Source organism: Balaenoptera ricei, chromosome 2 (assembly GCF_028023285.1).
Source record: "Balaenoptera ricei isolate mBalRic1 chromosome 2, mBalRic1.hap2, whole genome shotgun sequence".
Taxonomy (NCBI): Eukaryota; Metazoa; Chordata; class Mammalia; order Artiodactyla; family Balaenopteridae; genus Balaenoptera; species Balaenoptera ricei.
The window spans coordinates 185,532,853-185,559,773 of NC_082640.1; the positions used below are offsets into that span (position 1 = coordinate 185,532,853).

At 43.1% G+C, this 26,921-nt stretch overlaps 1 protein-coding gene across 1 annotated transcript in view; it reads left to right on the top strand.

Moving 5' to 3' along the window:
- RCOR1 (REST corepressor 1) overlaps positions 1 to 25,209 on the top strand; it is a 114,599-nt gene extending 89,390 nt beyond the window's left edge. Inside the window, exons 4-12 of the mRNA XM_059915047.1 lie at positions 3,266 to 3,318; positions 4,793 to 4,954; positions 5,967 to 6,085; positions 8,416 to 8,494; positions 12,044 to 12,238; positions 18,905 to 18,982; positions 19,207 to 19,264; positions 19,894 to 20,123; positions 23,844 to 25,209. Of these exons, the coding sequence (XP_059771030.1) occupies positions 3,266 to 3,318; positions 4,793 to 4,954; positions 5,967 to 6,085; positions 8,416 to 8,494; positions 12,044 to 12,238; positions 18,905 to 18,982; positions 19,207 to 19,264; positions 19,894 to 20,123; positions 23,844 to 23,885 (1,016 nt within the window). The 3' untranslated portion in view covers positions 23,886 to 25,209. The remainder of the gene's footprint in view (positions 1 to 3,265; positions 3,319 to 4,792; positions 4,955 to 5,966; positions 6,086 to 8,415; positions 8,495 to 12,043; positions 12,239 to 18,904; positions 18,983 to 19,206; positions 19,265 to 19,893; positions 20,124 to 23,843) is intronic.
- Positions 25,210 to 26,921: the final 1,712 nt, after the last annotated feature.

Below are 26,921 nucleotides of genomic sequence, written 5' to 3' on the forward strand. Positions count from 1 at the left end.
TTTGTTGCCTATTTTATGTATAGTAGTTTGGATCTGTTACTCCCATACCCCTAATTTATCTACCCCTCCCCCTTTCACTTTGGTAATAACCATAACCATGAGTCTGTTTCTGTTTTGTATATAAATTGATTTGTATTATTTTTTAGATTCCATGTATACGTGATGTCAGATATTGGTCTTTCTCTGTCCAACTTACTTCACTTAGTATGATAATCTCTAGGTCCATCCATGTTGCTGCAAATGGCAATATTTCATTCTTTTTTATGGCTGAATAATACTCCATTGTATAAGTACACCCCATCTTCTTAAGCCAGTCATCTGTTGATGAGCACTTGGGTTGTTCCCATGTCCTGGCTATTGTAATTAGTGCTGCTGTGAACATTGGGGTGCATGCATCTTTTCCAGATATATGCCCAGGAGTGGGATTGCTGGATCGTATGGTAGCTCTATTTTTAGTTTTCTGAGGAACCTCCATACTGTTTTCCACAGTGGCTGCACCAGTTTACATTCCCACCAGCAGTGTAGGAGGGTCCCCTTTTCTCCACACCCTCTCCAGCATTTGTTATCTGTAGGCTTTTTAATGATACGTGCTGCCTTTCAACTTGCTAGGAAAGGAACCGAAAATGTTGACATTGTACATATCGCAGGTCCCCCAGCATTCATTCAGCAAATGTTTGTCTAACCTTTATTGGACATTGAGCAATGAAAAGAATGAAAAATTGTATTTTTGCTAGTGGGTATCAGATGGTAATTCTTTTACAAGTTGCAAGGCTCCCCATATATTAACTTATTTCATCGCACCTTCAAGGCGCCTGGTAGACATACCAGGTGACTTTACTTAAGTAGCTATGATAGCGTTCTTCCTTTGCTTTAGATTTGAGTCCGCAGAATGGTCTCCAAGAAAACCTAAAAGATGTGTGACTTGAAAAGCCACCGTATAAGAGCACCTTGCTGTTTACAATGTGGCAAATGTTACATTTACCCTTAGCTGCAGCAGCTGGAATCCACTGTGTTAGTCTGTTTTCCTGGCCCTACCACCAGCTAATTTTTGTGTTAAAACAAAAGAACAGATGAAGATAGAAAAAGCATCTAAAGAATGCTTTTGTTTCCCTTGTAATTTTTAAGGTAAATCTGGTAAGAGACAATGGGGACAGGTTTAGTGGACCCTGTTACTGATGTAGCAGATTCTGGTTCTGCCCCGAGAGCGAGAGCTGTGGGCAGGACAGGCTCTCGAGGGCCTCCTGCATCGCGTCCAGCCTCTGCGTTATTTGCTTAAAGATCATGTGACTGACTGGTGATCACATGACTGAATGTGTGCACACATCACACATTCCTTACTCAGCTAAGGTAAATAACAGCGTCTGGAAACCTGTATGCTCGCAGAGTTGAGATTATATAGCAGAAGTTTGAGGTTCGTTTATTGTTTGTTCACTAAATATTAAAAGAAGGAACCCTTAAAGCAGACCTCCAGGGTTGACCCTCAGTTCCCTGTACATTGTTTTCCTCTCTTCCTCTCACGTGTTCTTGACTTGCACACATCTCATGGCCCGGTCTTTGTCCTCTGACCTGCGGTCCAGCCCCGGGCGCTGGGTGCCGCTGGCAGCATCCAGGCGCCTCTCGGAAGAGTCCTCTCCGGCCAGGGGTGCACAGCCGCCCGCTCTGCAGCCTTACTTTTTGTTGGCTTTTTTTCTTTTTTTGAAGAACCTTTGAGCATTCTTCTCTTATTTGGCATAATCTACCCTATTGTGAAGTAAAGCAAGGGACACACTTCGGAATATTTCCGCCCCCATTTTAAAAATCACCAGTTTTGGGACTTCCCTGGTGGCGCAGTGGTTAAGACTCCACACTCCCCATGCAGGGGGTCCAGGTTCGATCCCTGGTCAGGGAACTAGATCCCACATGCATGCCGCAACTAAGAGTTTGCATGCCACAACTAAGGAGCACACCAGCAGCAACTAAGGAACCCACCGGCTGCAACTAAGGAGCCCACGTGCCTAAGACCCGGCATAACAAAATAAATAAATGAATGAATGAATGAATGAATGACTATTTTAAAAAAATTAAAATCACCTTTTGGGACAAACAAGGGCCTTTATCATTCACTGACTCTCAGGTAAATTGGAATTTTACTCTCTTCTGAGTGGAGTAACCAGTCAGTTTGTGAGTATTTTAGATGTAAAAAAGAAAATAGAAAATTAGTGCCTTAATATTGAAATGCACTCACTATATGTAGTTACTGTTTGAATTAAATTGACTCTTGTCAGTGGAAAAAATTTTCCCCTTATATTAGAATATATGCTAATGAGTTTGAATTCTTTTTCAAAATTGATTTCTTTTTCCTAATTAGTTGTCATTTACACCAAAATTAGGAAGGATGGTTGTGATAGAATTGAATAGCATTCTGAAACTTAGAAGCACTGACTTTATTAGGTGTCTGCTGTAACACTCAGCCTATTTTCTCAACTCTGAGTTTGGTCATTGCACCTGGAGAGTGAGTTTTGAGGGAAGGGCAATAGGGGCTAATAGGATTTAGTGTTTGTTTCATACAATTCTGTGCTACTTGATTTTCCCTTTTTGAGCTTGTATTATTTTTGTAGTTTATAAAGAAAAGTCATACATGAATAAAGAAGTGCTATTGATTAGTAGTCTCTTATTTTTCTGGAAGAAAGACTAGAAAGTGTAGAGTGGAAGTAGATTTGTCACTGGGGGTGGCAGCTTCTGAAGTTCGAGTCTGTTAGTTTTCCTTGGTGTTTCCTTAGTGCTTGAAAGCTGTCATTAGCCACCTTGTTTTCGAGTTTGAGAGCAAATACTAGGCGTTGGTGCATGTAATTTATCTCTTAGATTTTTTTTTTAACATAAAAGTGGGCTGCTTGTTCTTCAACCTCAGCTGAGACTTAAAAGCAAACCCCCATTTAATATTTCTTTTTATTTCTAAATAATTATTTTTCAGAGTACCAAAGTAATATTTATCATAGAAAATTTAAGTAGAACCTTGTTTAAAAAAAAAAACAAAAACAGAATCATAATCTCACCATCCAGAAATAAGTACTGTGAGTATTTTTTCAGACATTTCTCTGTGGGATTTATATATGTAAGATCCATAATGAGATCATATTATACAGCTCTATTTTGTTCCTGTCTAGTCTTTGTTTTTATGCTTGTGCATGGCCGGCCTGAAATATATATACATCAGTATCAATTCTGGTGCCCGCAGACTGTGCCCGGTCCCTCAGTTTGTTCACCGGCCTCTTGTCTTGTTTTTCAGTGGATGAATACATTGCCATTGCCAAAGAGAAGCATGGGTACAACATGGAACAGGTAATGGCATGGTTTTCTTCTGTTGTTAAAAATGGGGTTTATAGCTGACCTGTTAATTTTGTTTTGTTCTATGTGTTGGGTAGCGTTGTTTCCTCATTAGCCATTTTTGTGTAGTCACTAACAGTATTATACAAGGCTCTGGTCCCCTTTTTTACTGCTTGAGATGAGTGGTAGAAGACCCTTTGATTGGAAAAGCGTGTGTGTGTTCCTGCCGGTCTGCACTGTTTGGGGCAGCGGTGGCTCTTAGGTGCTGGATACTTGGGCATAACGCTTTCGTATTTGAATACGTGATTTGTTTATCATTCTTGTGGTTGTGTGATGGTTTTTTTCCTGACGCATGGTGTCACACTCAAACCTACTCAAAACTGTTTTAATATTAATTGCTTTGAATCACTTTCTGATTGTAAAATTTGACTAAGGTTTTTAAAAAATTGTTTGGAGCCAATTAATGAGAAATCCACAAGATTAATTTTTCTCCCAAAGTGTGATGATATCTTATTTCAGCTTTATTTCTAATGACGATTCTTTTAGGTAATCACATTAAGTTGGATTAGTGCTTTCCTTTGTATTGATCTAGATTTTACAGCCTGTAAATTACCAAAATTTTTCATTTACCCTAATGCCTGAGGATACCACTGATTTTGGTTATATAGACTTGGACGCTTTCTTTTAGCCTTGGCCTTACTTTTAGTTATTCTACCCTGGTAGAACTGTCAGGGAAGCCAATTACAATAAGGTAGTTTGAGAATCTTTCAAAGCAAGAAGTGTATGCTTCTCTTTCTCCAAACCCTACTTAGGAACTTCACAAAGCTGCTCAGAAAATCATCAATTTTTTTTCTATTTAGAAAGTGTAATTATTATTGGGTGATTGCTGATTACACTTGTATGAATTTTTAAGGATTTTGGTCTTCAGAAGTATGATCATTTCTACTTTAAAATTGACATACAGGGAGTTTTCTTTGGAAAGTATTCCTGAATTCTCTTGTTTCTAATTTGTTCCTTACCCATTTGTATTTTTTTTCCTTTCTGAGCTGGAAAAAACTCTTTATATTTGAAATTTTTTGGCAAAAGGATAACAAACAATTGTGTGCTTTTTGAGTTACTTTCTCCTTCATATCCAGTGGCTTTAGAGTGTGACCCTGTACGAGCACAGATTCCAGAGTCCCACTGCTTCTGCTGTTTACTAGCTGTGACCATTGGCAAGTTACTGAGTTTCTCAGGGCCTCCATATTCCAACTTGAGAATTGAGAATAATGGAACTTATCTCATAGGGCTTCAGACAAATGAGTTAGTGTACAAAAGGGCACGGATCAGCGTCTGCCACTTAGCAGTGTATGTGAGTTCGCCATTTGTGAATTTGTCTGGGTATGAAGAAATACTTGCTCTTCTTGTGCCAGCCTCATTTCCACTTTAATGTTTCAGTCATGTCAGTCATGTTGTTGGTCTAAAAATTTCACTGATACTGTTTTTCTAGGCTCTTGGGATGCTCTTTTGGCATAAGCATAATATTGAAAAATCATTGGCTGATTTGCCCAACTTTACCCCCTTCCCAGATGAGTGGACTGTGGAAGATAAAGTCTTATTTGAGCAAGCCTTTAGTTTTCACGGGAAAACTTTTCATAGAATCCAACAAATGGTGAGTAGGTGAGACCGTTCACTGTGTGCCCGCCCCCCCGCCCCCCCGCCCCGCAGTGTACCTGAGGGGTAGGGGTGTCATCCTCGAGCACGAGTGTTCCCGTTATTAATAAAGCGGCTCACTGCAAGCTGCTGGGTGGGTGAGAGGCTTCACACTACAAAAGCGAAATATCCCCCAGCACCTCCCAGCTTAATAGTTGTGCCTCAGCCACCCCCACCCCACCCCAGCTTTCTTGTCGGGATGACCCAGAGTGTTCTTTTTTTTTTTTTTTTTTTTTGGCTTCATTGGGTCTTCATTGCTGCGCGCGGGCTTTCTCTAGTTGCGGCGAGCAGGGGCTACTCTTCGTTGCAGTGCGTGGGCTTCTCATTTTGCAGTGGCTTCTCTTGTTGTGGAGCACGGGCTCTAGGTGCGCGGGCTTCAGTAGTTGCAGCGCGTGGGCTCAGTAGTTGCAGTGCACGGGCTTAGTTGCTCCGCGGCATGTGGGATCTTCCTGGACCAGGGCTCGAACCCATGTGCCCTGCATTGGCAGGTGGATTCTTAACCACTGTGCCACCAGGGAAGTCCCCCCAGAGTGTTCTGATAGAAAGGGTCTCTGATGGTGGGTGAGGCCAAACATCATGGGGCCCCGGTCTCCCTGGGGAGTTTTGCCGACCTGTCACTTCCAGAAAGGTATTTGGTGGGCTCCTACTGTGAAAGCTTACTGACGGTTACATTAGTGCTAAAATGAATTTTTTAAAAATAACCTAGAAGTTATGTTAGAAGCTGTAGTCGTGTGAAAACTCTGATTCATCTTAAGCTGACTGCAGTCTTTCATGGGCTAAGTTTCACTTACAGTCAAACTTCAGTAATTTGAAAATGTATCGACGAGAGTTCTTTTGTGAATTCAGAGAAAAATGGCTGTGACTTAGGACATTTCTGAATACGTGAGAGTGATCCTTACGAAATATATCTACACACATTTGATTTTTAAAGATTAGCTTTAAATCTAAACCAACTCATTTTTTGCGTTTAGCTTCCTGATAAATCTATAGCAAGTCTGGTGAAATTTTACTACTCCTGGAAGAAGACGAGGACTAAGACCAGCGTGATGGATCGCCACGCTCGGAAACAGAAGCGGGAGCGGGAGGAAAGGTCAGTACGCACGCGGGGTGGCGTCTCAGCCCTTCGGAGATCTTTGCAGCGGCATTTCTAAGAGCTGGTGGGTACACAGAGGAAAGGTAGAGGGACCGGATTTCCCCCAGTTCCTTCCTGGTGGAACCAGAAGGTACACAATATTCTTCAGCTCCATGCTCGTGAGCTGTGTTAATGCATGAGTGCTACCTTCTAGAGGCGTCTTTTCTCACCACTCTGCGGTCAGCACACTTTGTTCTGAATGAGTGACCTTTCCAACACATTCCTTTGTGTGCCCCTTAAGGGTGTCTTCTTTTAGTAAAAAGGAATCTCTCTTACTTCTTATGTTGAAATTTACTTGGTGTGCTTCTGCAGGATTCAGTTGACGTTTTTATGTTTGGTATGTTAAAATCTACAGTTTAGATTTCCTTCTTCCCTTTTTTGACCATCCGTTTTGTGTATGTGAGTGAGAGAGAGGGGAACATTTTATGACTTCTTAATAAGGAGGTTAGTTTTAAGGACAGCTTAGTGCATAGGACGCACCTTAACCATCACGCCCTCAGCCTTACATACAGCAGAGTCATGGAAGCGGCCTTTGCTCACCCGAAGACGTGGGTTCTGGTCTCAACTGAAGGGTCTGCTGATGGTCTCACAGGCGGGTTGGGTCAATGCACTCCTTTCCACGCCTCTGTCTCCTCAGCTCTAAAATGAAGATGCTTCAAGTCTAGAAGGCAGGGCACAAACATAGTGGGTATTATGGTAGTGGGAATATAGGTGGCTTTTAAAAATTATATTTTCTATAATATATTATTTTTATAAATTAACAATACAAAATAAAATGAAGGAGTATAAACTATATGATCTCTGTGGCCCTGTCTTAGGAGAGTATCTTACGATTTCAAATGAAAAAGAATAACCTGTGGGGACAGATTGAGAATTATCACTTTTGGAGACACCTGCAAAGCTCTTTCCAACCATAAGATTCTATAAAATTGTTGACCTTGACACATCTGCATATTTTTTAGTTTGCAACATACATAACTAGTGGGTCTATTTATGGATCAGTACTCTTTGTAACCAAAGAAAAGTAGCAAACTCTACTGAATGTGTTTTTAGTGTTATAGCAATTTTTGATTAAAATTTCTTGTTTCCTTTATATGTTAGGTCTAGTTTACTGTTTATAAACTAAGTCTGTTACTACAAACAAGTGCGGTTTACTAAGCTGAAATCAGAATTAAATTTAAAAAAAGAAGATTGGGATTTGTTATCCTTGAGGATGAAGCGATAAGGGCATTGTTCTCACTTTGCATCTGCCCAAGGGTGCTCCTACCTTCCCGGTGCACCTTCACACCATCAGGATGCAAACAGAGGAGGGGCACCCCGGCCACGGCAGAAGCACCCGAGAGATTGTTGTCTTTCTACCGGGACCTGCCTGTGAAAGGAGCGGCAGGGCCTGGGAAAATTCCCTCAACCCCCGGCTCTTTCTCCTCTCAGACATGCTTTCCTCAGCCAGAACTTCTTACCACTGTGGGCCTTGGGGGTGGGTTGGGGGAGAAGGAGAGCACAGTGGGTGCGTCACCTGGGCTGGGTTCCTGAGACAAAGCGGGTGTTGACATCTGAAACCCTGAGTGTTCTGCTGCCACCACTGCTCAGCTGGCTTTAGCTGCAGGCAGACTGGGGCGGGCTGCCTGGCTTCTGTGAGCCTTCGCTTTCACTTTTTTTTTAAGCAAAAGGCCTACCACAGAGCTTTTTTTTTTTTTTTTAAGTAAGAAATACTGCATGGAAGGATATAAACAAAAGCATGCACCATATCAATGTGAGCGTTCTTTCTAAAATTAACTTAAAATACCAGTTATTCGAGCCACCGAAAAGCCTCTCCCATTCTCAGACTTGTGTAGTTGTGAGAAGACAGGTGGGACTTGAACATGGATTTTTACTTGTTGGTAAATTTATTCCCAATACAATAGGCTTTATTCCTGAATAATTTCTCAGCTATATCTAATGATCATGTCCTGGTCCTCCATTAGATACTTATGGAGAATTAAAGTAAATGTCTTAAATTTGACATTTTTAGTTGAGAGAAAACACTTTACAAATAATAAAGCGACAATGTTCTAGGCCTGGTTTGGGAGTTAGAAACCCATTTTAATAGCTTTTTTAATCATTTAGACTAAAAGAACTATGGAGTTGGTATTTTATTTGAATTGTAAAAATGTATTTATCTCAGCATTCTGAAAACATATACTAATTTTGTATTACATCTGTCATTTAAATCAATATATTGCTTAAATTTGTGTATTAAATAGAATTAGTACAAAATAATCTTTCAGTAACTTGTTTTTGTCTTCCAGTGAGGATGAGCTGGAAGAAACAAATGGAAATAACCCCATTGACATTGAGATTGATCCAAACAAGGAAAGCAAAAAGGAGGTATTTTTTTCCCCCAGTACTGTTAAGGCAAATAAATTTCATTACTAGTTTCATAAGTAAAACATTCCTTTTTCTCATTCTACTTAATATATTAAGTGCTGTGTACAAGGCATCATGGTATGGCTTTTTAAACAATACTAACTTTGCTTTGTAGAACTTAGAATTTTGTTTGCCAAGAAATATGAGAAAGGAAGCCTTAAAGGAAAAAATGGCATCAACGAGGAAAGGTTTTATGTAGGGTGACAGTTCTCACCGCCTTCTCTCCTGGGCCGTTCGCTCAGCAGGTTGGAAAGGGGCCTCGTGAGGACCAGGCTCGAGCTCGGCTCCTCCTCTCGGCCCCGGTGGCCTCCTTCCTTCTGCATCTGCCCGGGGCCTGCACCCTCTGGGTCATGGTGAAGCTTTAATCTCTCACGTTTTAAAAATCATTACGCCAGAGGTTTATAGTCTCTGGATCCAAGAGGTCCACAGATCCCTACAATTATACATGACTTTTGGGGGGTATATCTATAACATTTACTTACTGTAAACTGTCCACTGAGAACAGTGGGGTGTCTGGACGGTCTTAGCCTTTTGAAATGGTGGTTAGAGTCTTGCATTATTTTGCCCATTCATAAAAATTGAATAAAGCATATGTGGGGTCCCCGAGGGCCCTCCGGGGAGACCAGGGCTCTGTGGCCTAGTTGGGGACCCCCACGGTACACAGCTGCCTGCAGCAGGTCCCTGATGGGTGCCACCACCACAGCTGAGGAAAGAGGGCCTCAGCCCATTGGTGCCCGTCAGCCCCTCATTCAGGGTGGAGTATGGAATCCCAGCGTGGGCATGACTTTTACATGTGTTCACATAGTGTTTTTCTAAAGACAGAGTCTGTAGTCTGTAGTTTCAGTAAAATCTGAAAAGGTTTTCTATCTCAAAAGGTACTAAAGTATGAGAAAAACGAAAGGGTCTAGACATACTTAAACTTTAAAATTACACCAATAATGTATGATTTTATAGACATGTAGGAAATACAGCTAAACAAAAGGGAACGATGAAAATGATTTATCATTTCATCACCGATAATCACTATTAACATTTTGGTGACTCTTTCCAGACGACCTCCTCTGTAAAATATATATGCCTATACATAATTCTGAATCTGGATGCTTAAAAAATATAAAATCGGATCTTAATATATAATTTTATAACCTTTTAAATTTACTCTGCCTTGAACATTTTTTTTTTTAATCAGGCATCAATTTTATACACAGCAGTGTATACATGTCAATCCCAATCACCCAATTCAGCACACCACCATCCCCACCCCACCGCGGTTTGAACATTTTTTTTTAATTGAAGTATAGTTGATTTACAATGTTGTGTTAGTTTCTGGTGTACGGCAGAGTGATTCAGTTTTATGTATATCTTCTTTTCCGTTATGCCTTATCACAGGATATTGAATATAGTTCCCTGTGCTGTACAGGAGGACCTTGTTGTTTATCCATTCTGTATATAATAGTTTGTGTCTGCTAATCGCAAACTCCCAGTGCATCCCTCCCCCACCCCCCTCCCCCTTGGCAACCACAAGTCTGATCTCTGTGTCTGAGTCTGTTTCTGTTTTGTAGATAAGTTCATTTGTGTTTTATTTTAGATTCCACATATAAGTGGTATCACATGGTATTTGTCTTTCTCTTTCTGACTTACTTCACTTAGTATGATAATCTCTAGGTCCATCCATGTAGCTGCAGATGGCATTATTTCATTCTTTTTTATGGCTGAGTAATATTCCATTTTATATATGTACCACATCTTCTTTATCCATTCATCTGTCAATGGACATTCAAGTTGTTTCCATGTCTTGGCTATTGTAAATAGTGCTGCTGTGAACATAGGGGTACTGCCTGTATCTTTTCGAATTATAGTTTTGTCCAGATATATGCCCAGGAGTGGGATTGCTGGATCTTATGGCAACTCTATTTTTAGTTTCTTGAGGAACGTCAATACTGAACCTTGAACATATTTTTATGTCAAATATATTTGTATGCATAGCTGTATGTTATTCCATCATTACAGATCTTTTATAATTGAGTTAATTAATCTTATACGGGTTTTTACAGTCTTTTTCCCTGTAAGTAATGCTGAAATGCCGATCTCATGACTACATATTTGTGCACTTAATTTTTTCCATTAGAATTAATTTCTGGAAGTTGAATTATTGAGTCAAAGTGTTCTAGATATATTATTAAGGCTTCTTTTGGTATGGTATATATTATCAAATAGGAAACTGGTAATTCTTTCTGGATAGCACTCTTACCGGTGATTTATATGAGTGCCCAAATAACAAGATCATTTTAAGGATTAGCTAAATTACATCGCTTGGGAAATCAAATTGTACTTGCAATTTTTAGTACGCTTTGTTTTGATGCATTGTTATTTATTAGGTTCTTCAACGGAACATTTTAAATGAAAGAGGCTTGGTTTTATATTAATTTTTGTAATTGTTATTTATATAGCAGTTTCTAATTTAAAAAGAAAAATGGTTAAATCTCAGTTTCTTTACCTACTAAAATGTTATTAAAACAGACACATGGTCAATAGGTGATCTTTACTGAATAGCATAGTGCTATTGCAGAACATAGTTTATTGTCTACTTATATTTTTATGTGTTGTTTATTACCACTTGTTCGAGAGCTTATTGCTACCATCATGGTTTGCATTGCCTTTTTATCTCAGTCTTTTAAAATATGAAGCAAAAAGCTGAATGTATTTTCAGCTTTACCAGCCAATGTTAATACACTAACAAGATGAAATTATAAACAGTTAACCAAAACTTCTTGTTCTTAAAATGGTTACCACTAGGATGTTATCCTTTCCTTGCCAAGATATTAGTGCATTTCATTTCCAAAGGTTTTGGTTTTAGAGAAAGCATTTAAAAAAATAAGCAGCAGTCATCCATTTTTAAATGACAGCATGTAGTTTTTGAAGCAAGTTACACAGTTGCCCTAAAAGTTGTGTCATCTAAAAAAAAAAAAAAAAACCGAAAAGGTGTATAAACAAGTTTCATATTGAAGTTTTTATTTTTATAACCATCTATAAAGATTTAAAGAATTTAAGTGGATCCTTACACATGTGCTGAATCATTTTTTTTCTTTTTTTCTTTTTTTCTTTTTTCTTTCTGTGGCCGTATGTCCATCTACAATTGCTAGGGACTGTTTGGATAAAATAACTCCTTATTCATAAATACAAAGCTCACCAGAAGGGAATACAGGTTATTTTTTCTTCCTGTGTTCCTGCAGGAAGCTGGGAATGCTTCTTGTCAGAGGTTTATAGAATAAGGATGTATCTGTATAGGAAGGAAATGGAGTCCACTTTGAAGTGTTTATTTAGCCAAAGTTCAATAGCCAATGGTTTTGTCTGTTAACTATGTATTAGAACTTGTAGATGGTAATTATGAGATGGCATGGTATTTGCCTTAGATTGTTTGGAGCCATGTTAAGAAAATCTGCTTATTACTGTTCATTTGGCATTTTAATTTTCTTAGTTTCTCATTTATCAAATATGTGTATCATGCAGGTGCCCCCTACTGAGACAATTCCTCAGATCAAAAAAGAAAAACATAGTACACAAGCTAAAAATAGAGCAAAAAGGAAACCTCCGAAAGGAATGTTTCTTTCTCAAGAAGACGTGGAGGCTGTTTCTGCCAATGCCACTGCTGCTACCACGGTGCTGAGACAACTGGACATGGAGCTGGTGTCAATCAAACGACAGGTACCCGTCCTGGGTGAAGAGTTAACTGCACTTTAGACGTGTTCTTACTTCTCACTCACTCGGATGTTCTCTTTCCCCAAATCTCAAAAGCGCATTTTGTTTCTAAGGAATTGGACAGAAGATCTTAGGCCCATTGATTTTTTTCCCTTAAATTAACCGTGAAGTTGAAATTTTTTTTTTTTTTAAACATCTTTATTGAAGTATAATTGCCTTACAATGGTGTGTTAGCTTCTGCTTTATAACAAAGTGAATCAGTTATACATATACAATATGTTCCCATTTCTCTTCCCTCTTGCATCTCCCTCCCTCCCACCCTCCCCATCCCACCCCTCTAGGTGGTCACAAAGCACCGAGCTGATCTCCCTGTGCTATGCGGCTGCTTCCCACTAGCTATCTATTTTACATTTGGTAGTGTATATATGTCCATGACACTCTCTTACCCTGTCACATCTCACCCCACCCCCTCCCCATACCCTCAAGTCCATTCTCTGAAATTTTATACAGATACCGATATAGATACAGATCTCAGTGACTTCTCATAGCGTGAACACACCCGAGTAACCTCTGTGTGGATGAAGACGTGGAGCGTCGCCTCCACGGCCCCTTTCTCTCCCCTTGAGAAATGTGTCGTTGCCTCTGGAGCCTCACTCATGCCCCCTGTTCATCACCCACCTTCTCCCGGTGGGTGGCCGCTGTTCTGACTTAAAACCATATGTTATTTTTATCTTGTTTTTGGATTTTATATAAACAGAATGATAAAGTAGAGGTGTGTGTGTGTGTCTGTGTCTGGCTCTTACTCAACATGTGAGATCTATCCAAGTAATAGAGAGCCATACTTCTTGAGTTCTTTCTCATTGCTGTATGAATACCCAACAAATGATCCATTTTACTTTGAGTGGACATTTGGGTTGTTTCCCGTTTTTGACTCTTACACGTGATACTGATAGGAACGTTGTTTTATGTGCCTCTTGGTGTGTTGTGTGTGCATCTTTGTTGGAGATAACACCTAAGAGTGCAGTTGCTGGGTTATCGAGTGTGCATATGTCCAACATTAGAAAACAATGGCAGACAGTTTCCCAAAGTGGTCGTGTCACTTTACGTGAGTTTTGGTTGCACCACGTCAGGATTTCCTAGTTGTAGCGCTGTTGACGTTTTGGGCTGGATAGTTTCTGTGTTCTGGGGGTTGTTCTGCCCCTTGTAGGGTGTTTAGCAGCATCTCTGGCCTCGACCCACTGGATGCCAGTGGCACCCTCCCCTCCACCATGCTGTTGTGACCACATTGTGGAATTATGGGGGTGGCGGGGGAATTGTCTCCTGTTTCCCATTCTGAGGACTTCTTTTTCACGCTCTTAGTGGTATCTATCTATCTATCATTTATTTATTTATTTATGGCTGCGTTGGGTCTTCGTTGCTGCGCGTGGGCTTTCTCTAGTTGCGGTGAGCGGGCTTGTCATTGCGGTGGCTTGTCTTTGTTGCAGAGCACGGGCTCTAGGCGTGCAGGCGCGGTAGTTGTGGCTCCAGACGCGCAGGCTCAGTAGTTGTGGAACACGGGCTTAGCTTCTTCGCGGCATGTGGGATCTTCCCAGACCAGGACTCGAACCTTCGTCCCCTGCATTGGCAGGTGGATTCCTAACCACTGCACCACCAGGGAAGCCCTCTTAGTGGTATCTTTTGATGAACAGAAATTCTTAGTTTTAAAGTAGTTCAGTTTCTCATTCTTGTCTTTTACGGTTAGCGCTCTTTGAGTTCTGTTAAGAATCTTTCCTGAGGTCATGAAGATACTCTTACACACTATCTTAAAAGTGTTGTTTTGGGGCTTCCCTGGTGGCGCAGTGGTTGAGAGTCTGCCTGCCGATGCAGGGGACACGGGTTCGAGCCCTGGTCTGGGAGGATCCCACATGCTGCGGAGCAACTAGGCCCGTGAGCCACAGCTACTGAGCCTGCGCGTCTGGAGCCTGTGCTCCGCAACAAGAGAGGACGCGACAGTGAGAGGCCCGTGCACCGCAATGAAGAGTGGTCCCCACTCGCCACAACTAGAGAAAAGCCCTCGCACAGAAACGAAGACCCAACACAGCCAAAAATAAATAAATAAATAAATAAATTTATTAAAAAAAAAAAAAGTGTTGTTTTGCCTTTTACATTTTGATCTTCAGTCTACCTGGCAGTGTTTTTGTTTGTATGTTGTTACATGTAGGGTCAGTTTTTTTTTTTCATATGGATATCTAGTTTACCTAGTACTATTCATTAAAAAAGACTATGCTTTCCCTGTTGTAATGCTGTGGGACTGTGGGACCTTTGTCTTAAATCCGGTGTCCATTATGTGTATCGGTCAGGTTTGGAGTTCTGTTTGTCCATTCTTCACCAGTACTATATGGTCTTAATAATACATAGATTATGAATGGATATGTGTGGTAGGAGAAGTTCTCCAAGATGGTCGTGGCTATTCCTGGCCCTTGTATTTCCATATCAAGTTTAGAATCACCTTCTCAATTTCCAGAAAAGTAATTCTGCTAGAATTTTGATTGGGATTGTGTTGAATGTATAGATCAGTATAGAGAATTAACATCTTATGATCCATGAATATGATATATCCCTGCACTTCTATAGATGTTCAGTTTCTTCCAGTATTTTGTCATTCTCTCTGAACAAGTCTTGTATTTCCTTTATTAGTGTTATTCCTACATGTTTGGTACATTTTTGGTGCTCTTGTAAAGAATATTGTTTTTAAAATGCATCCTTTCCTGATTATTTGTGCTTCGTGTGAGAAATGGCTCCTCCTTGTCTTTTCGTCTGATTCTGCGTAAAAGTCAAACCCAAAAGTTAGCCAAGCAGCTCAGTGCCGCCCTTCCGTTAGTCACCTCCCCCCGACCCCAAACTCAAGATGAATTATGGACTGGTGGTTCACTTTTAGTTCTTGCTGCCTTTGGTTTGTCGATCTTGATGGCTGCCTTGGCAGGGCTGGGAAGAGAAGGGTGGGGTCTGTGGCCCCGGCTGTCCCCTGGTGAAGGAGGCCGCACAGACCAGGACCCGGCGCGCCCCTCGGAGTTGCGGGCTTGCGGCTGCCACAGCTGCATTCTAATCTTAGGAGAATCACTTAGTCTTCCTGGGCCTCTTTTCAAATGAGGAGATGAATCCTTGCCTGCCTGATCTTACAGGATGTGTGAGGGTGTCACAGTAAGCTGCCTCTGCGCTGGGAGAGCTCTGGGGCTGGGGCTGGGAGCTCCTCTGTGCATTTCACCTTCATCTCCGAGGGGCCTCAGTCCCCTCTGCTGAGTGAGTTCCTGACGCTTGCTGTTCGGTGTCAATATGTTGAAGAAGGAAAGAGACCCTCTCTTCTACAGAGGTGTTACTGACTTTGTAGTATGATAGATGAAGAGTCTTTGGCTTTCAGAGCCAGGGTCAAGAGCAGGAATTTTTATTTGAAGGTAGCTGCTCAGAGTTGACATTGTCGAAGAGAGAGGGCTCAGAGGCTGACTTACTAAGAGGTGAGGTCAGTTGTTTACTTTCCACAGCCTTTAGGACTTCTGCCAGCTGCACTTGAGATGCACGTGGCGGTCAGTCACACAGTGGGCATTTTATCCTGGATGCCCCCGTGTCTGGTTGTGTGCCAGGGAAACAGTCATCCGATGAGGACAGGAAACCTGACTAACAGCAGCTCAGACAGCGAAGGATTTATTTTTATCAAATAGCAAGAAATTCCAACATCCAAGATTGCTGGCGTTCGTTCCTCTGTTCAGTGGTGCTCTCGGGGACCCAGGTTCTTTCAGATTCTCCTGCTCCACCATTCTTAGCTTTTAGGCTTTTCATCTTGCTTGTTGCCTCACACTGGAAGCTGCAGAAGCCATTTTGTCACCTTCGTGTCTGCATTCAGGGCAGTAAGAAGAGGGGGTGGAGGAAAAGCTTTTGCCTTCCCAGAACCTCCTGGACTTTCTGTGTGGCAGGGCTTTGCAGCCCAGCTCCTCCTAGCGCTGAGGCAATCGTCAGCCGCTGTCAAAGATACAAGTGAGAAGGGGGCTGGGAACGGCTGTCGGGTTAGCCAGCAGACACTGCTGGTTGCATCAGGTCTTTCCGGGTGGAGAGAATGAAATGGTCTGACCTTAGAGAAGAATCACTAAATACCCAATAAAACAGAAAAAAGAAAGTTGTGTCCAGCCAGGAGCTCTAGGTAAGGCACCAGGCCAAGTCAACTGCTTTTTTTGTTTTTTCTTTAAATGCTGGTTACTTTTTGTATCCTGTTTCTTATCCAGCTTGTTGCCACTCTGGCTTCCTTTCCAATTGGCATGACGCTGGCAAGTAATCCCTATTCTTACTCTGATTAGTAAACTCTGGACACTGCTAATTTGGAAAATGATTAGGAGCAGACATGTAGGTAAATGAGAATATAGAGCTAACTTTTAGTTCAGGACTTGTGGATGTTTTACCTTGTAGCCGCTCATTTAATCTCTATGCTTCTTTATCCATTGATTTTAGAGGGAAAATGCATGTGTTAAACAGGTTGGTCTCCTTGGAAAATGCATGTTACTTAATCACAATGCGATACACACACACACACACACACACACACACACACACACACACACACACACATGCCCAGCTTTGTAACGTATATATATAAATAACTAGCTAGAAGGAATAGAGTAACTGGAATGCCAGGGGGGAGGGGATGGGGTGGGGGGGGACATGTAGTAGTCTGTACCCCTGACTTTTGTGTGTGTGTGTTCTAATAAAACTTTATTTATAAAAATAGCCAGTAGGCTGGATTTGGTATGTAGATCATAGTTTTCCAACCCCTGCTATAAATGAAACAAGGTTTACCATGATTAATAATTATGAAGCTCAGTTATGTCTAGACCCCTGACTTTTGAGAATTTGCTCATTCCCTGTCAGAAGTTTCTAGGCCTAGTTTTCGGAATTCAGGGAACATAATCTGAGTGCCTTGCAGTATTTTGTGGGTATTTTGTGGGCTGTTGGTAACTGTGAGCTCTGAGAAGAGTCTAAGATTGTGCTGTTCAGTGTGGTAGCCACGTGTGGTCTTTAGATTTTAGTTCGGATTAATTAAAATTGGAAAAATTAAAAATGTGACTCCTCGGTTGGATAAGCCACTTTTCAGGTGCTTAGTAGCAGCGGTGGCAGGTGGCCGCCATGTCGGGCAGCCCAAGTTTAGAATATTTTCATTATCAGAGAGAGTTCTGTCAGCTTATGCTGGTCTGAGAGCTTGGAATTACTTACTGTGAGTAAATTTCAAGTATTTTCTTCTGATTTGTACCTTTTCAAAATAAACTAAAACAAATTTCAGTAAAGCAAGGTCCTGGTTTTTGGTTTTACTGTAGAGTGAATTTTGTGCATGTTTCCGGTATTTTTCTTTTCAGTTGTTTTTATGTTCTGATGTGGCATCGTTACAAAAGATTTGGAGTGGACTGTATTTCTGGCAGACTTTGAGGCCCTTGGTAAGGGCAGACAGGGTCAGTTTCTGGTCCTTACAAGTGCCGGCCTTATTTACTTGCCCACTGATCCCATAGCATGGAAAATTTTTCCTGTACCACCCCCCCGACCCCTTAAACCTTTTAGAAGAAGTAAAACAAAGGAGGAAAGGATCTGTGAAACTGGAAATCTATGAAATGTAAGTCGTCGAAAGTGGGGTTTTTAAAAATTGTATAAGTATAAAAAGTTTTTTTTAAAGAAGAGAGAGATTTACTAAAAAGTGAACCACCATCTCCACTCGTCTCCCACCCCTTCCCTATCTCTGAAATTTCTGCTTTTCTTCCTTTGCCCTAATAAGATTTCTGCTTTCAAGGGCACCTTCTACTCATGAATGTTTTTGATGTTTTACTTGGGAAAACGAACCTGTTCCTCTGCTTGCTTTCTTATTTCCTCAAGTGATTATTCAAGAGTGAAAAATGATAGGGCCAGAGTTCCCCTAGTGCTAGGCACAGAAATGCCCCTGTGCTTAGTGTTGAGAGAGAAGGGCCCCCTCCTGTGACCCCGCTTGTTCAGGAGCGCATGCAGAACTAAAGAGCAGCCGTGGAGTGACTGAGTGGCTTGTATTTATTGTTTGTGTCTTTCTTTTGATTAGGCAAGGACAGTGAAAGGTCCACCGAATCAAAGCAAGAATGTGGGAAAGATAATTTGTGAGAAAATGAAGTTACTGTTGCTCAGAATTAGACTTGTGGAAAACTGACATACTGCTTTCTTTTCTCCTCCCCGTTAAAGAAGTCTGCAGGTGGGGCTTCTGCCCTTTGCAGCGTCCGTGCGGTGCTTGGGGCCACGAGGCTCTCCTGCCTTCACTCTGCCTGCTCTCTTCCTTCAGCTCAGCTCTGTGTGGCGGGAGCCCAGGCCTTGTCTTCTGTGTCAGACCGCTGTTGTGCATTCTGCGGCCCAGGTCGCCTGTTCCGAGCTGGTGCATTAGGATTGTGTGCGCAGGCACCTCTTTACCACCATCCATTCCGTCTTGGTTGTCTCGTGTCCGGTGCCCTAAGCAAGTCAATTAAAGAACTTAGTTAGCTGCTCTCAGAGGATACCATAGGCACCTCAAATTTGGGCCACCTTACAGGTCAGGAACTTCTTTCCTCTTGGTTTTTTGTTTCTTTTAGCTTTCTCAGTTCTCTTTTCTTTTCATACCTTTATAAAAGTGTTTCATTTTTAAAATGAAAATCTTCTTTCCCTTAGATTCAGAATATTAAACAGACGAACAGTGCTCTGAAAGAAAAACTTGATGGTGGAATAGAACCGTATCGACTTCCAGAGGTAGGATTATGTTACTGTCATCTTTGAAGTCACACCTGAGTTTATGTGTTTAAGAATTTACTGTCTGTCTCCAGTACACGTCTCTTAGAAGGAAAGGTGTAGACATAATTTTATAAGCCTAGTTGATGTTAAAATTCTGACACGAGAAAAAGATTCATTAATGCTTATAAGGGCACGCCCATCTCTGAAGGTAGTATGCTAACAGGGCTCCTTTGGGTACCCAGGTCATTCAGAAATGCAACGCGCGCTGGACCACAGAGGAGCAGCTGCTCGCCGTGCAAGGTAGGAGGAAGTTCTTATAAAATAAAGGGTTAGGAACAGCAGTCGCTTTCAGGAAAAAATTATACCCCATCCTGCTCCCAGCACATCATTCATGTTGAAACAAATTCTTGGAGGATTACGTCCTTCTAGCGGGCATCGTTTTAGCTAAATTACCGCATTCTCTTTGGGCTTTACTTTTTTCCTTTCCCATGTCTCACAAGATGTAAAAATTAATCTGGACGCCTCCATGTTTAAAGGTGTATTTCACTTCAGCAGCTCCTCATTGGGTTCTGAGTAGTCAGGAAGTACAGCTCGCGTGTTGGGGTTGTTTGGTTGGAGGTGTTCCAGTCCTGGGGACGCTGAAGAGGCCAGTGTAGGATGTCCGTGGCATAGGGTAATTGCTGGGTGACTTCAGTTACCATGCGACATATGACAGGGAGGTACAGACCCTGCGTGACAGGGTCACACGGAGTGTCTCTGCCAGTCACCCACACTGGACTCTACACTACTCTTTTCCATTGGTATAGTACGCTAAGATAGCGCCTGCTGTTGAAAGCCTCTATGTTTCCTTATCTGGATAAGGGGTAAGTCTCAATCGTGTGTGTGCTTATTTATCTCGTGTTGAAAAAAATGCTTTCTTACATCCTTAGCCATCAGGAAATATGGCCGAGATTTTCAGGCAATCTCAGATGTGATTGGGAACAAATCAGTGGTACAAGTGAAAAACTTTTTTGTAAATTATCGACGCCGCTTCAACATAGATGAAGTTTTACAAGAATGGGAGGCAGAACATGGGAAAGAAGAAACCAATGGTCCCAGTAACCAGAAACCTGTAACGTCCCCGGATAATTCTGTCAAGATGCCTGAAGAGGAGGACGAGGTGAGTCTGAAACAGTTGATCTCCGCCAGATTCATGCTCAGTTCTCCAGTTAGTTTCTTCATTGATGACCTTTTCCAGCTGTAGAAATACTTTTAGGTTTCAGCTAAGTCAGTAACTTGACTTTTACCTGTAAATGCCATAATACATGTGTTGACTTCAGTCACTTTTTGGTCACTACGTATATTATTCACGTTTTAATTTCTGGACCAATTCTTAATTCCATCCTGGTTTCCTCCGGCCACAAAATATTCCACATTACCAATATTTCCTTAAATACAATGACAGCTTTGCCCTAAAACAGTAAGTTAGAAGTGCCTTGAGTATCAGTAAAGCCCAGTCGTGTGGAATGTGCTGTCATCTCCTGTGAGGTTTACGAACGTACCGGGGAGTCTGCAGGTTCCTGGTCTGTCTGCTTCCACAACCGCTTGCCTTGCTGCTCTTCGGGGCTGACCTGCTGGAGTACTACTGATGGGGACACTTGCAGGTCCTGGGTTGCGTGGAGGCTGGCATCCTGGTCGTCTCCTGGGTGGTGGCACGGATTTCATCAGCCCGGGCAGCGGAGGTCAGGGTGGGGGAGATCGTGGAGGCTGCCTTCCTGCTTCCGGTCAGGGTGGCCGGCCCCTCCCCCTGCACGTTTACCTCCCCCTCCCCCTGCCCACGGATGGTGAGGCAGGGCTGGGGGCCAAGAGTCATTGCTGCTGCCTTTAACATTTGCATTTGCTCACTGGCATGGCAATTTAAGGGTTAATTTGCTTATCACTTTCTCATCAGTCTTCCCCCAATGAGGCAGGAGTGATCTGAAGTTACCTCTTTTGTATTGCCCGTGCTGCCCTTTGCCCCCGGGCGGGCGGAGAGCCTTGTGAAGAGGACACAGAGGCCTGTCCGGAGACAAACACTAGTTTTGTTAGAATTAGACTCTGTAGAGCCTTCTAGCAGAAAATCTTTGTAGTAAGTGTGCAGAACCTATAGTACTGACAATGTGAGTGGGGTCCTTGAGTCACACCCAGGCATGGCCTGTCCATGGAACAGGATAGCATATGAGCACAACAAAGGTGTTTTTCTCTGTTGGCAGTGATTTTTGTCTGTGTGCTGATTTCCCCTTTAGCAACAAATAAACTTCCCTGAAGTCCTGGACTCAATTTAGGAAGCGCTGAAAAGATGAGGATTACTGGGGAAGGAACGTCAGAATTTGCGAGAGTGAAAGCTTTCTTCCAAGTCTGTTTTCTGACTTAAGTCCCAGGAAGCAGAAATAATAGGAAACTCAGATCTCCTGCCTCTCAAATTTAATCAAAGCCAGCTTCAGCAGGGTTAGCATGAAAAATGAGATCGTAGATTTAGGACCCAGGGTCATCATTTTCTTAGGCCTGGCTCTTTGACTGACTAGCTTAGGTAAGTCAGCTAACTTTTTCTCGTGTCTTGTTAGCCCAGAAGTTGCATCCTTCACGGTCCACTTGCCGTGCCGGTGGCACAGCAGAGTCCCCTCAGCCCGTCTGCCTGGCTCGTCCAGAGCTGACCTCCCCCGCCCAGCAGCACGTCTTCTCTCTCTGATGCTTGATGTTCCCTGTGGCTGTTTACCCAGCCTTCTCTTCAGAAGGAATGGGATTATCTAACTCAACCCAAGTATCTACTCTTTACAACTCCTGTAAAATTTTTTCACTTCTTTAGTCATTTAAAACTAACTCACTCTCTCTCTCTCTCTCTCTCTCTCTCACACACACACACAGACGTGCACACACGTGCATGCCTATATTTCCTTTTCTTTATCCCTTTCTTTTTATTTATTTATTTTATACATTTATTTTATTTTATTTTTATTTTTGGCTGCGTTGGGTCTTCGTTGCTACGCGCAGGCTTTCTCTAGTTGTGGCGAGCAGGGGCCACTCTTCCTGTGGTGCATGGGCCTCTCAGTGCAGCGGCTTCTCTTGCTGCGGAGCACGGGCTCTAGGCACGCAGGCTTCAGTAGTTGTGGCACGTGGGCTCAGTAGTTGTGGCTCGCGGGCTCCAGGGCGCAGACTCAGTAGTTGTGGTGCACGGGCTTCGTTGCTCCGCAGCACGTGGGATCTTCCTGGACCAGGGCTCGAACCCGTGTTCCCTGCACTGGCAGGTGGATTCTCAACCACTGCGCCACCAGGGAAGTCCCTCCTTTTCTTCTTACGTTTCTTATGGCACCAGCCCTCCTGCTTCACCAGCCTGGTTTTCTGTTCTCCATACGTTAGTTTGCAGAAGGAAATTAACCTGTAAGGACCAGCTGCTTCTCTGTGTCCACCAAGGGCCTCAGGGAACTGGTTAGTTGTCTGTCTAATCAGTGCTCAGAACATAGTGTCCTTGTAATTTCCCATTCTTGTTTATCCTTTGGAATCCAGCTGCTAAGAAAGATGTCTGCTGGTGTCCTGCCTGCCCTCGGGTTTTATGTATTTATGCAGCACAAACAGGGAAGAGCCCATCAGATTTGAGAAGTTCTGGAAACATAGCGGTCTGTCAGCTGCAGGCTTTTTTCCTTCAGAGCTAAGGAGGGAGAGCAGCCCAAGAGGGTTGAGCTTTTGAGACTCAGAGTTCTCTGGGGTGGCCGAGGATAGAGTACAGGGAGGTGTCAGAAAAGCACAGAGGGATGCTAAAAGCGACTGGATTGGAGATACACATTCTCACTTAAAATTATAGAATGATTGAGTGTATTACTAGTGAGGAGAAATCTGATCTGACTAGCAACAGTTCTCATAAATTGGGATTTCACCTGAAGGCACAGCTGTTTTCAGATTTTGGACTCTTAGCTCAGCTGTTTCCTTAGAAGTAAGACACCACTGGGGTAGCAGTAAGCTCTATGACTTTTAGGCTTGGGTCTGGAAGTCAGTCTTAAAAAATGAGAGTAGAGAGTTAAGAAATGCCTTGGGGCTTCCCTGGTGGCTCAGTGGTTGAGAATCTGCCTGCCAATGCAGGGGACATGGGTTTGAGCCCTGGTCCGGGAAGATCCCACGTGCCGCGGAGCAACTAGGCCCGTGAGCCACAACTACTGAGCCTGCGCGTCTGGAGCTTGTGCTCCGCAATAAGAGAGGCCGTGATAGTGAGAGGCCCGCACACCGCGATGAAGAGTAGACCCCGCTTGCCGCAACTAGAGAAAGCCCTTGCACAGAAACGAAGACCCAACACAGCCAAAAATAAATAAATAAAATAAATAAATAAATAATAAAAATAAAGGAATTCCTTTGGGGGAAAAAAAAAAAAAGAAATGCCTTTGAAGCTTCTAAGAAGATGCTGCGATCTTTGGTATCGTCTGTACCCCAGCATGTTCTGGTGGCTGTTTGCTGAACGGGGTAGGCACGATGGTGTCCCCTCCGGCCGGTCCTAGGACACCTGAGTGTTGCTGTTTGCCAGGCACTGTGCTGATACGCCCTTTGCAGGGATTCTTATTTAATCCTGCGAAGTAGACATCGTTATTGTGTATATTCTGCTGATGAGGAAACTGAAGCTCAAAGAGAAATGATACCTCGTCCAAGGACACACAGCTAGAAAGGACAAAGTCAGGATTTGAACCCAAGACACGTGGCCGCAGGGGCCACACTCTCGCCCTCCGTCTGCCCGCCTGGCCTCGGCACAGGCATTGCCTCAGGGCCCTGCCCTTAGGGACAGCGTTTGCGGGGCAGGGTGGGTTGGGCTGCACCCGACCGGAGTTAGCAGTTTATATTGTTTACCTGTCTTTGATTCTGCTCTTTCTCCTCTGCTCAGGCTGCTTCTGTTCTTGACGTCAGATACGCATCTGCCTCATGAGAAACTCTGGTGGCTCTGAGCACTTGGTATGGACGACTGTGTTATCTAGGATTCAGGTATTACAAGGCATCACCCGGCCATCTGCATCACACCTCTGTGGGCAAGCAGCTGTTACCAAAAAGGCATACACTCCAGTCCTGTGCTACATCTGCCTTAATTCTCTGCTCGTTCCTCCGTGTTGGCGCCACTTCCCGGAGAGCTCTTTGCATCTCACGCTCTGCCTAAGCGAGGGGGGTCCCGTGGCCTGCCCGCCTCCTGCGACCCTGGGGACCACCGCCTCAGTCGGAGCCCCGGCCCACCAACAGCAGCTCTTCCCCGTCGGCGGCTTCGGAACAGGTAGTCGACTCGGAGGGCGTGACTCTGTTCCTGCATGGCGTGCAAGCTCTACTTTGTGCATAATGTAACTTTCAGAGTAACTGTGACCCCATTGGCCTTCCAGGAAGTTTTCTTTGTTCTTTTCTGAGGCATCCACCTAAGTGATATCATGCTTCTTTGGAAATCACAATATATTGGCAGACTGCATTATAACCTTTATCGTGCCAAACAGCCTGACACAACTCACATTTCCCTAAATGTCGGTATAATTATGGTTTATAAATTTAGTTGGCTTCAGTCTCTCCCTTCTCCCTTCCCGCGAGGTAGAAAGCTCATTCGCAGCAACTGTCCTTGGACACTGTCGCTCAGAGGGAACGTGGACTCATCACTTCGTGCCGTCAACTTTCAGATCGTCACCCCAGGATGGGCGTCACCCTGTCTGTTCCTGACCCCCCACCCGTACCACCGCCCAACTCCAAGAGATTTGGTCCATACCACTGTACCTGGTGCTTGTACATTTGGAATTGGTGCCTTCTCCTTTTGGCAACCATGTTTTCAACCCTTTTTCTGTTTCGGTGTCTTATTTCTTCTTTAACGTTTATTGCTTGCCAAAGATGACATCACTGAGATTAGGAGACAGGGGAGAACTTGCTGCAGGTTCTTGACAGAGTGCAGATTTTAAATGTCACGTTAGGGCAATAATAAAGGGTATTGGAATAGCTGGTGATGGTTTTATAAAAGCTACGTGCTGTTTGTTCCCCGTCCTGTTGGTATGCCTGGCCTTTCACATGTCACTGCACATAGCCTCTGTGTCCGTCATCTACTGATGTGACCACGTGAGCACCGTCCTCTCTCAATATTATATCGATAGTACAGGACAGAGACGTGATCAGTTATTGGCTCTAGTGAGACCGAGATGGAAAGAAACAGTCTGCGAAGTGGTATGTAATGCCTTTGGTTGCACTGGGAACAAGTACAAATGTTTAATAAATGTTTAAAACTTCCATAATCACTTTTATTCTCTTGCCAGACCGTGGGCTGCTGAGGGGTTGAGGGTAGACTGCGAGGTGTGCTCTAATGTGACCCGTTCCCCATCCCACGGTCGGTTCAGCCTGCACTAAATACGTTGAAGGAGCTTTTTTTGTTGTTGGTTTTTGCATCATTTAAATATTTTTCGTGCTTTCAATACCAAAAAGAAAAAAAATTGCAGATGCTTTAAGGCGTAAACAGAATTCTTAAGAATTTGAAATATGCAATTAAAATTTGATGTGTTTTGACTCCCAAGCACCTTGGCTTTTTTTTTTTTTTTTTTTTTTTTTAAGTCAGCTGGTTTTCTCTTTAGGAAGAGGGTCAGCAAGAAACCTAGATTGTTTGGAATTGTACTTCTTTTTTTGAAATCTGGAGAAAGGTCATTCAGAAGGGGAGTGAAATGGGACTTTGCCGGTTTCGACACTTGTCCCTGTGAGAGGTGTCTGTTCATCAGGAGCTGGGGAGGAAGAGCATGAGGGGGGCTGCGGGGCATCAGGCTCGCCGTCCTACCTACATGCGGCGGCACGGTAACACTAGTCACAACGTAGGGCTCATTTTGTTTTTATCATGAGCCTGCTGCGTAATTGGAAAGTGGCAGGAAAAACGTGGGTAAGAGGTGGCATAAGTTTGGCACGTTGCTTAAAGGGGACACTAGGCCTGAAAGAAGATTTCGCTTCTCCTTGCTTCTTCTCGTAGACCTCCTTCCTCTTAACGGAAGCGGTAGGCAGTTTGCTGCAGCGGTTTCCCAGCCAGTAGAGCTGTTCCTCTCTTCACCGCCAGGCTATTTTCCTTAAGAATCGATCCCCTTTGGCAGCGCTTGAAGGTTTGGTGCTGGGTCCTGTGTGGCGCGGCAGGCATCCCGGCAGTGCCAGGCCTCTGTCTGTGCTCAGACATCCCCTTACCTGGTTCCTGGCACCACGTGGTCCCCGGTCCTGAAGAGTCATGTGCTGGAGTACTTGCTATCACAGCAGCTGAATTTCGGCTTTCTCTCCGAGGGGGAGGGGCATGTCGTTTTCATTTGCCGGAAGGAAAACAGACAGTTGTCTTTCCCTGACTGCCTTCATTGTAGTCTCATGCATAGGATAGCACTGTGTTTTAAACTGTTTCATTACACTGTCTTTGCAATGATGTTGTAAATGCAAGAAATCACTTAGCTTTAGAAGCCAAGTGATTTGGTCTTATTTTATGCGAAGACCCTTTTTAACATATCAAGACTTCGGTGCATCAGCAGGTTGTGTTTGGATGTGTAAGGGGTACACAGTGACAACTGCTTCGGATGCAATGTTCACTTAAGCTTTGTCTTCTTAAAAATTTATCAATGTGAATGTCATAATTATATATATTTTTTTGTGGAAAATTTCTCCTAAGTATAAGTTATTGTGCAAAATATAGTACCATTGAAGCAAATGATAGTTTAACTTTTAGTTTAGAAATCCTAAAAGATATAAATTGTATTGCATATGCATTAAAAGTTTGTTTTATTTAATTTTATGTAGATGTGTAAAGTGTTAGGTAAAAATTTTTTTTCACGTATTCATTTAAACACCTTGTTACTTGAATATTGTGTTGACTGGTCATAAGCAGTGATGGATTCTGTAATATAGGTCTTTTAACCAGGAAGCAACCCTGCCTCAGTTGTGCTTATAAGGTGAGCAGTGGTGCGGGTCGGTGCTGGTGTCAGCAGGAGCCTGA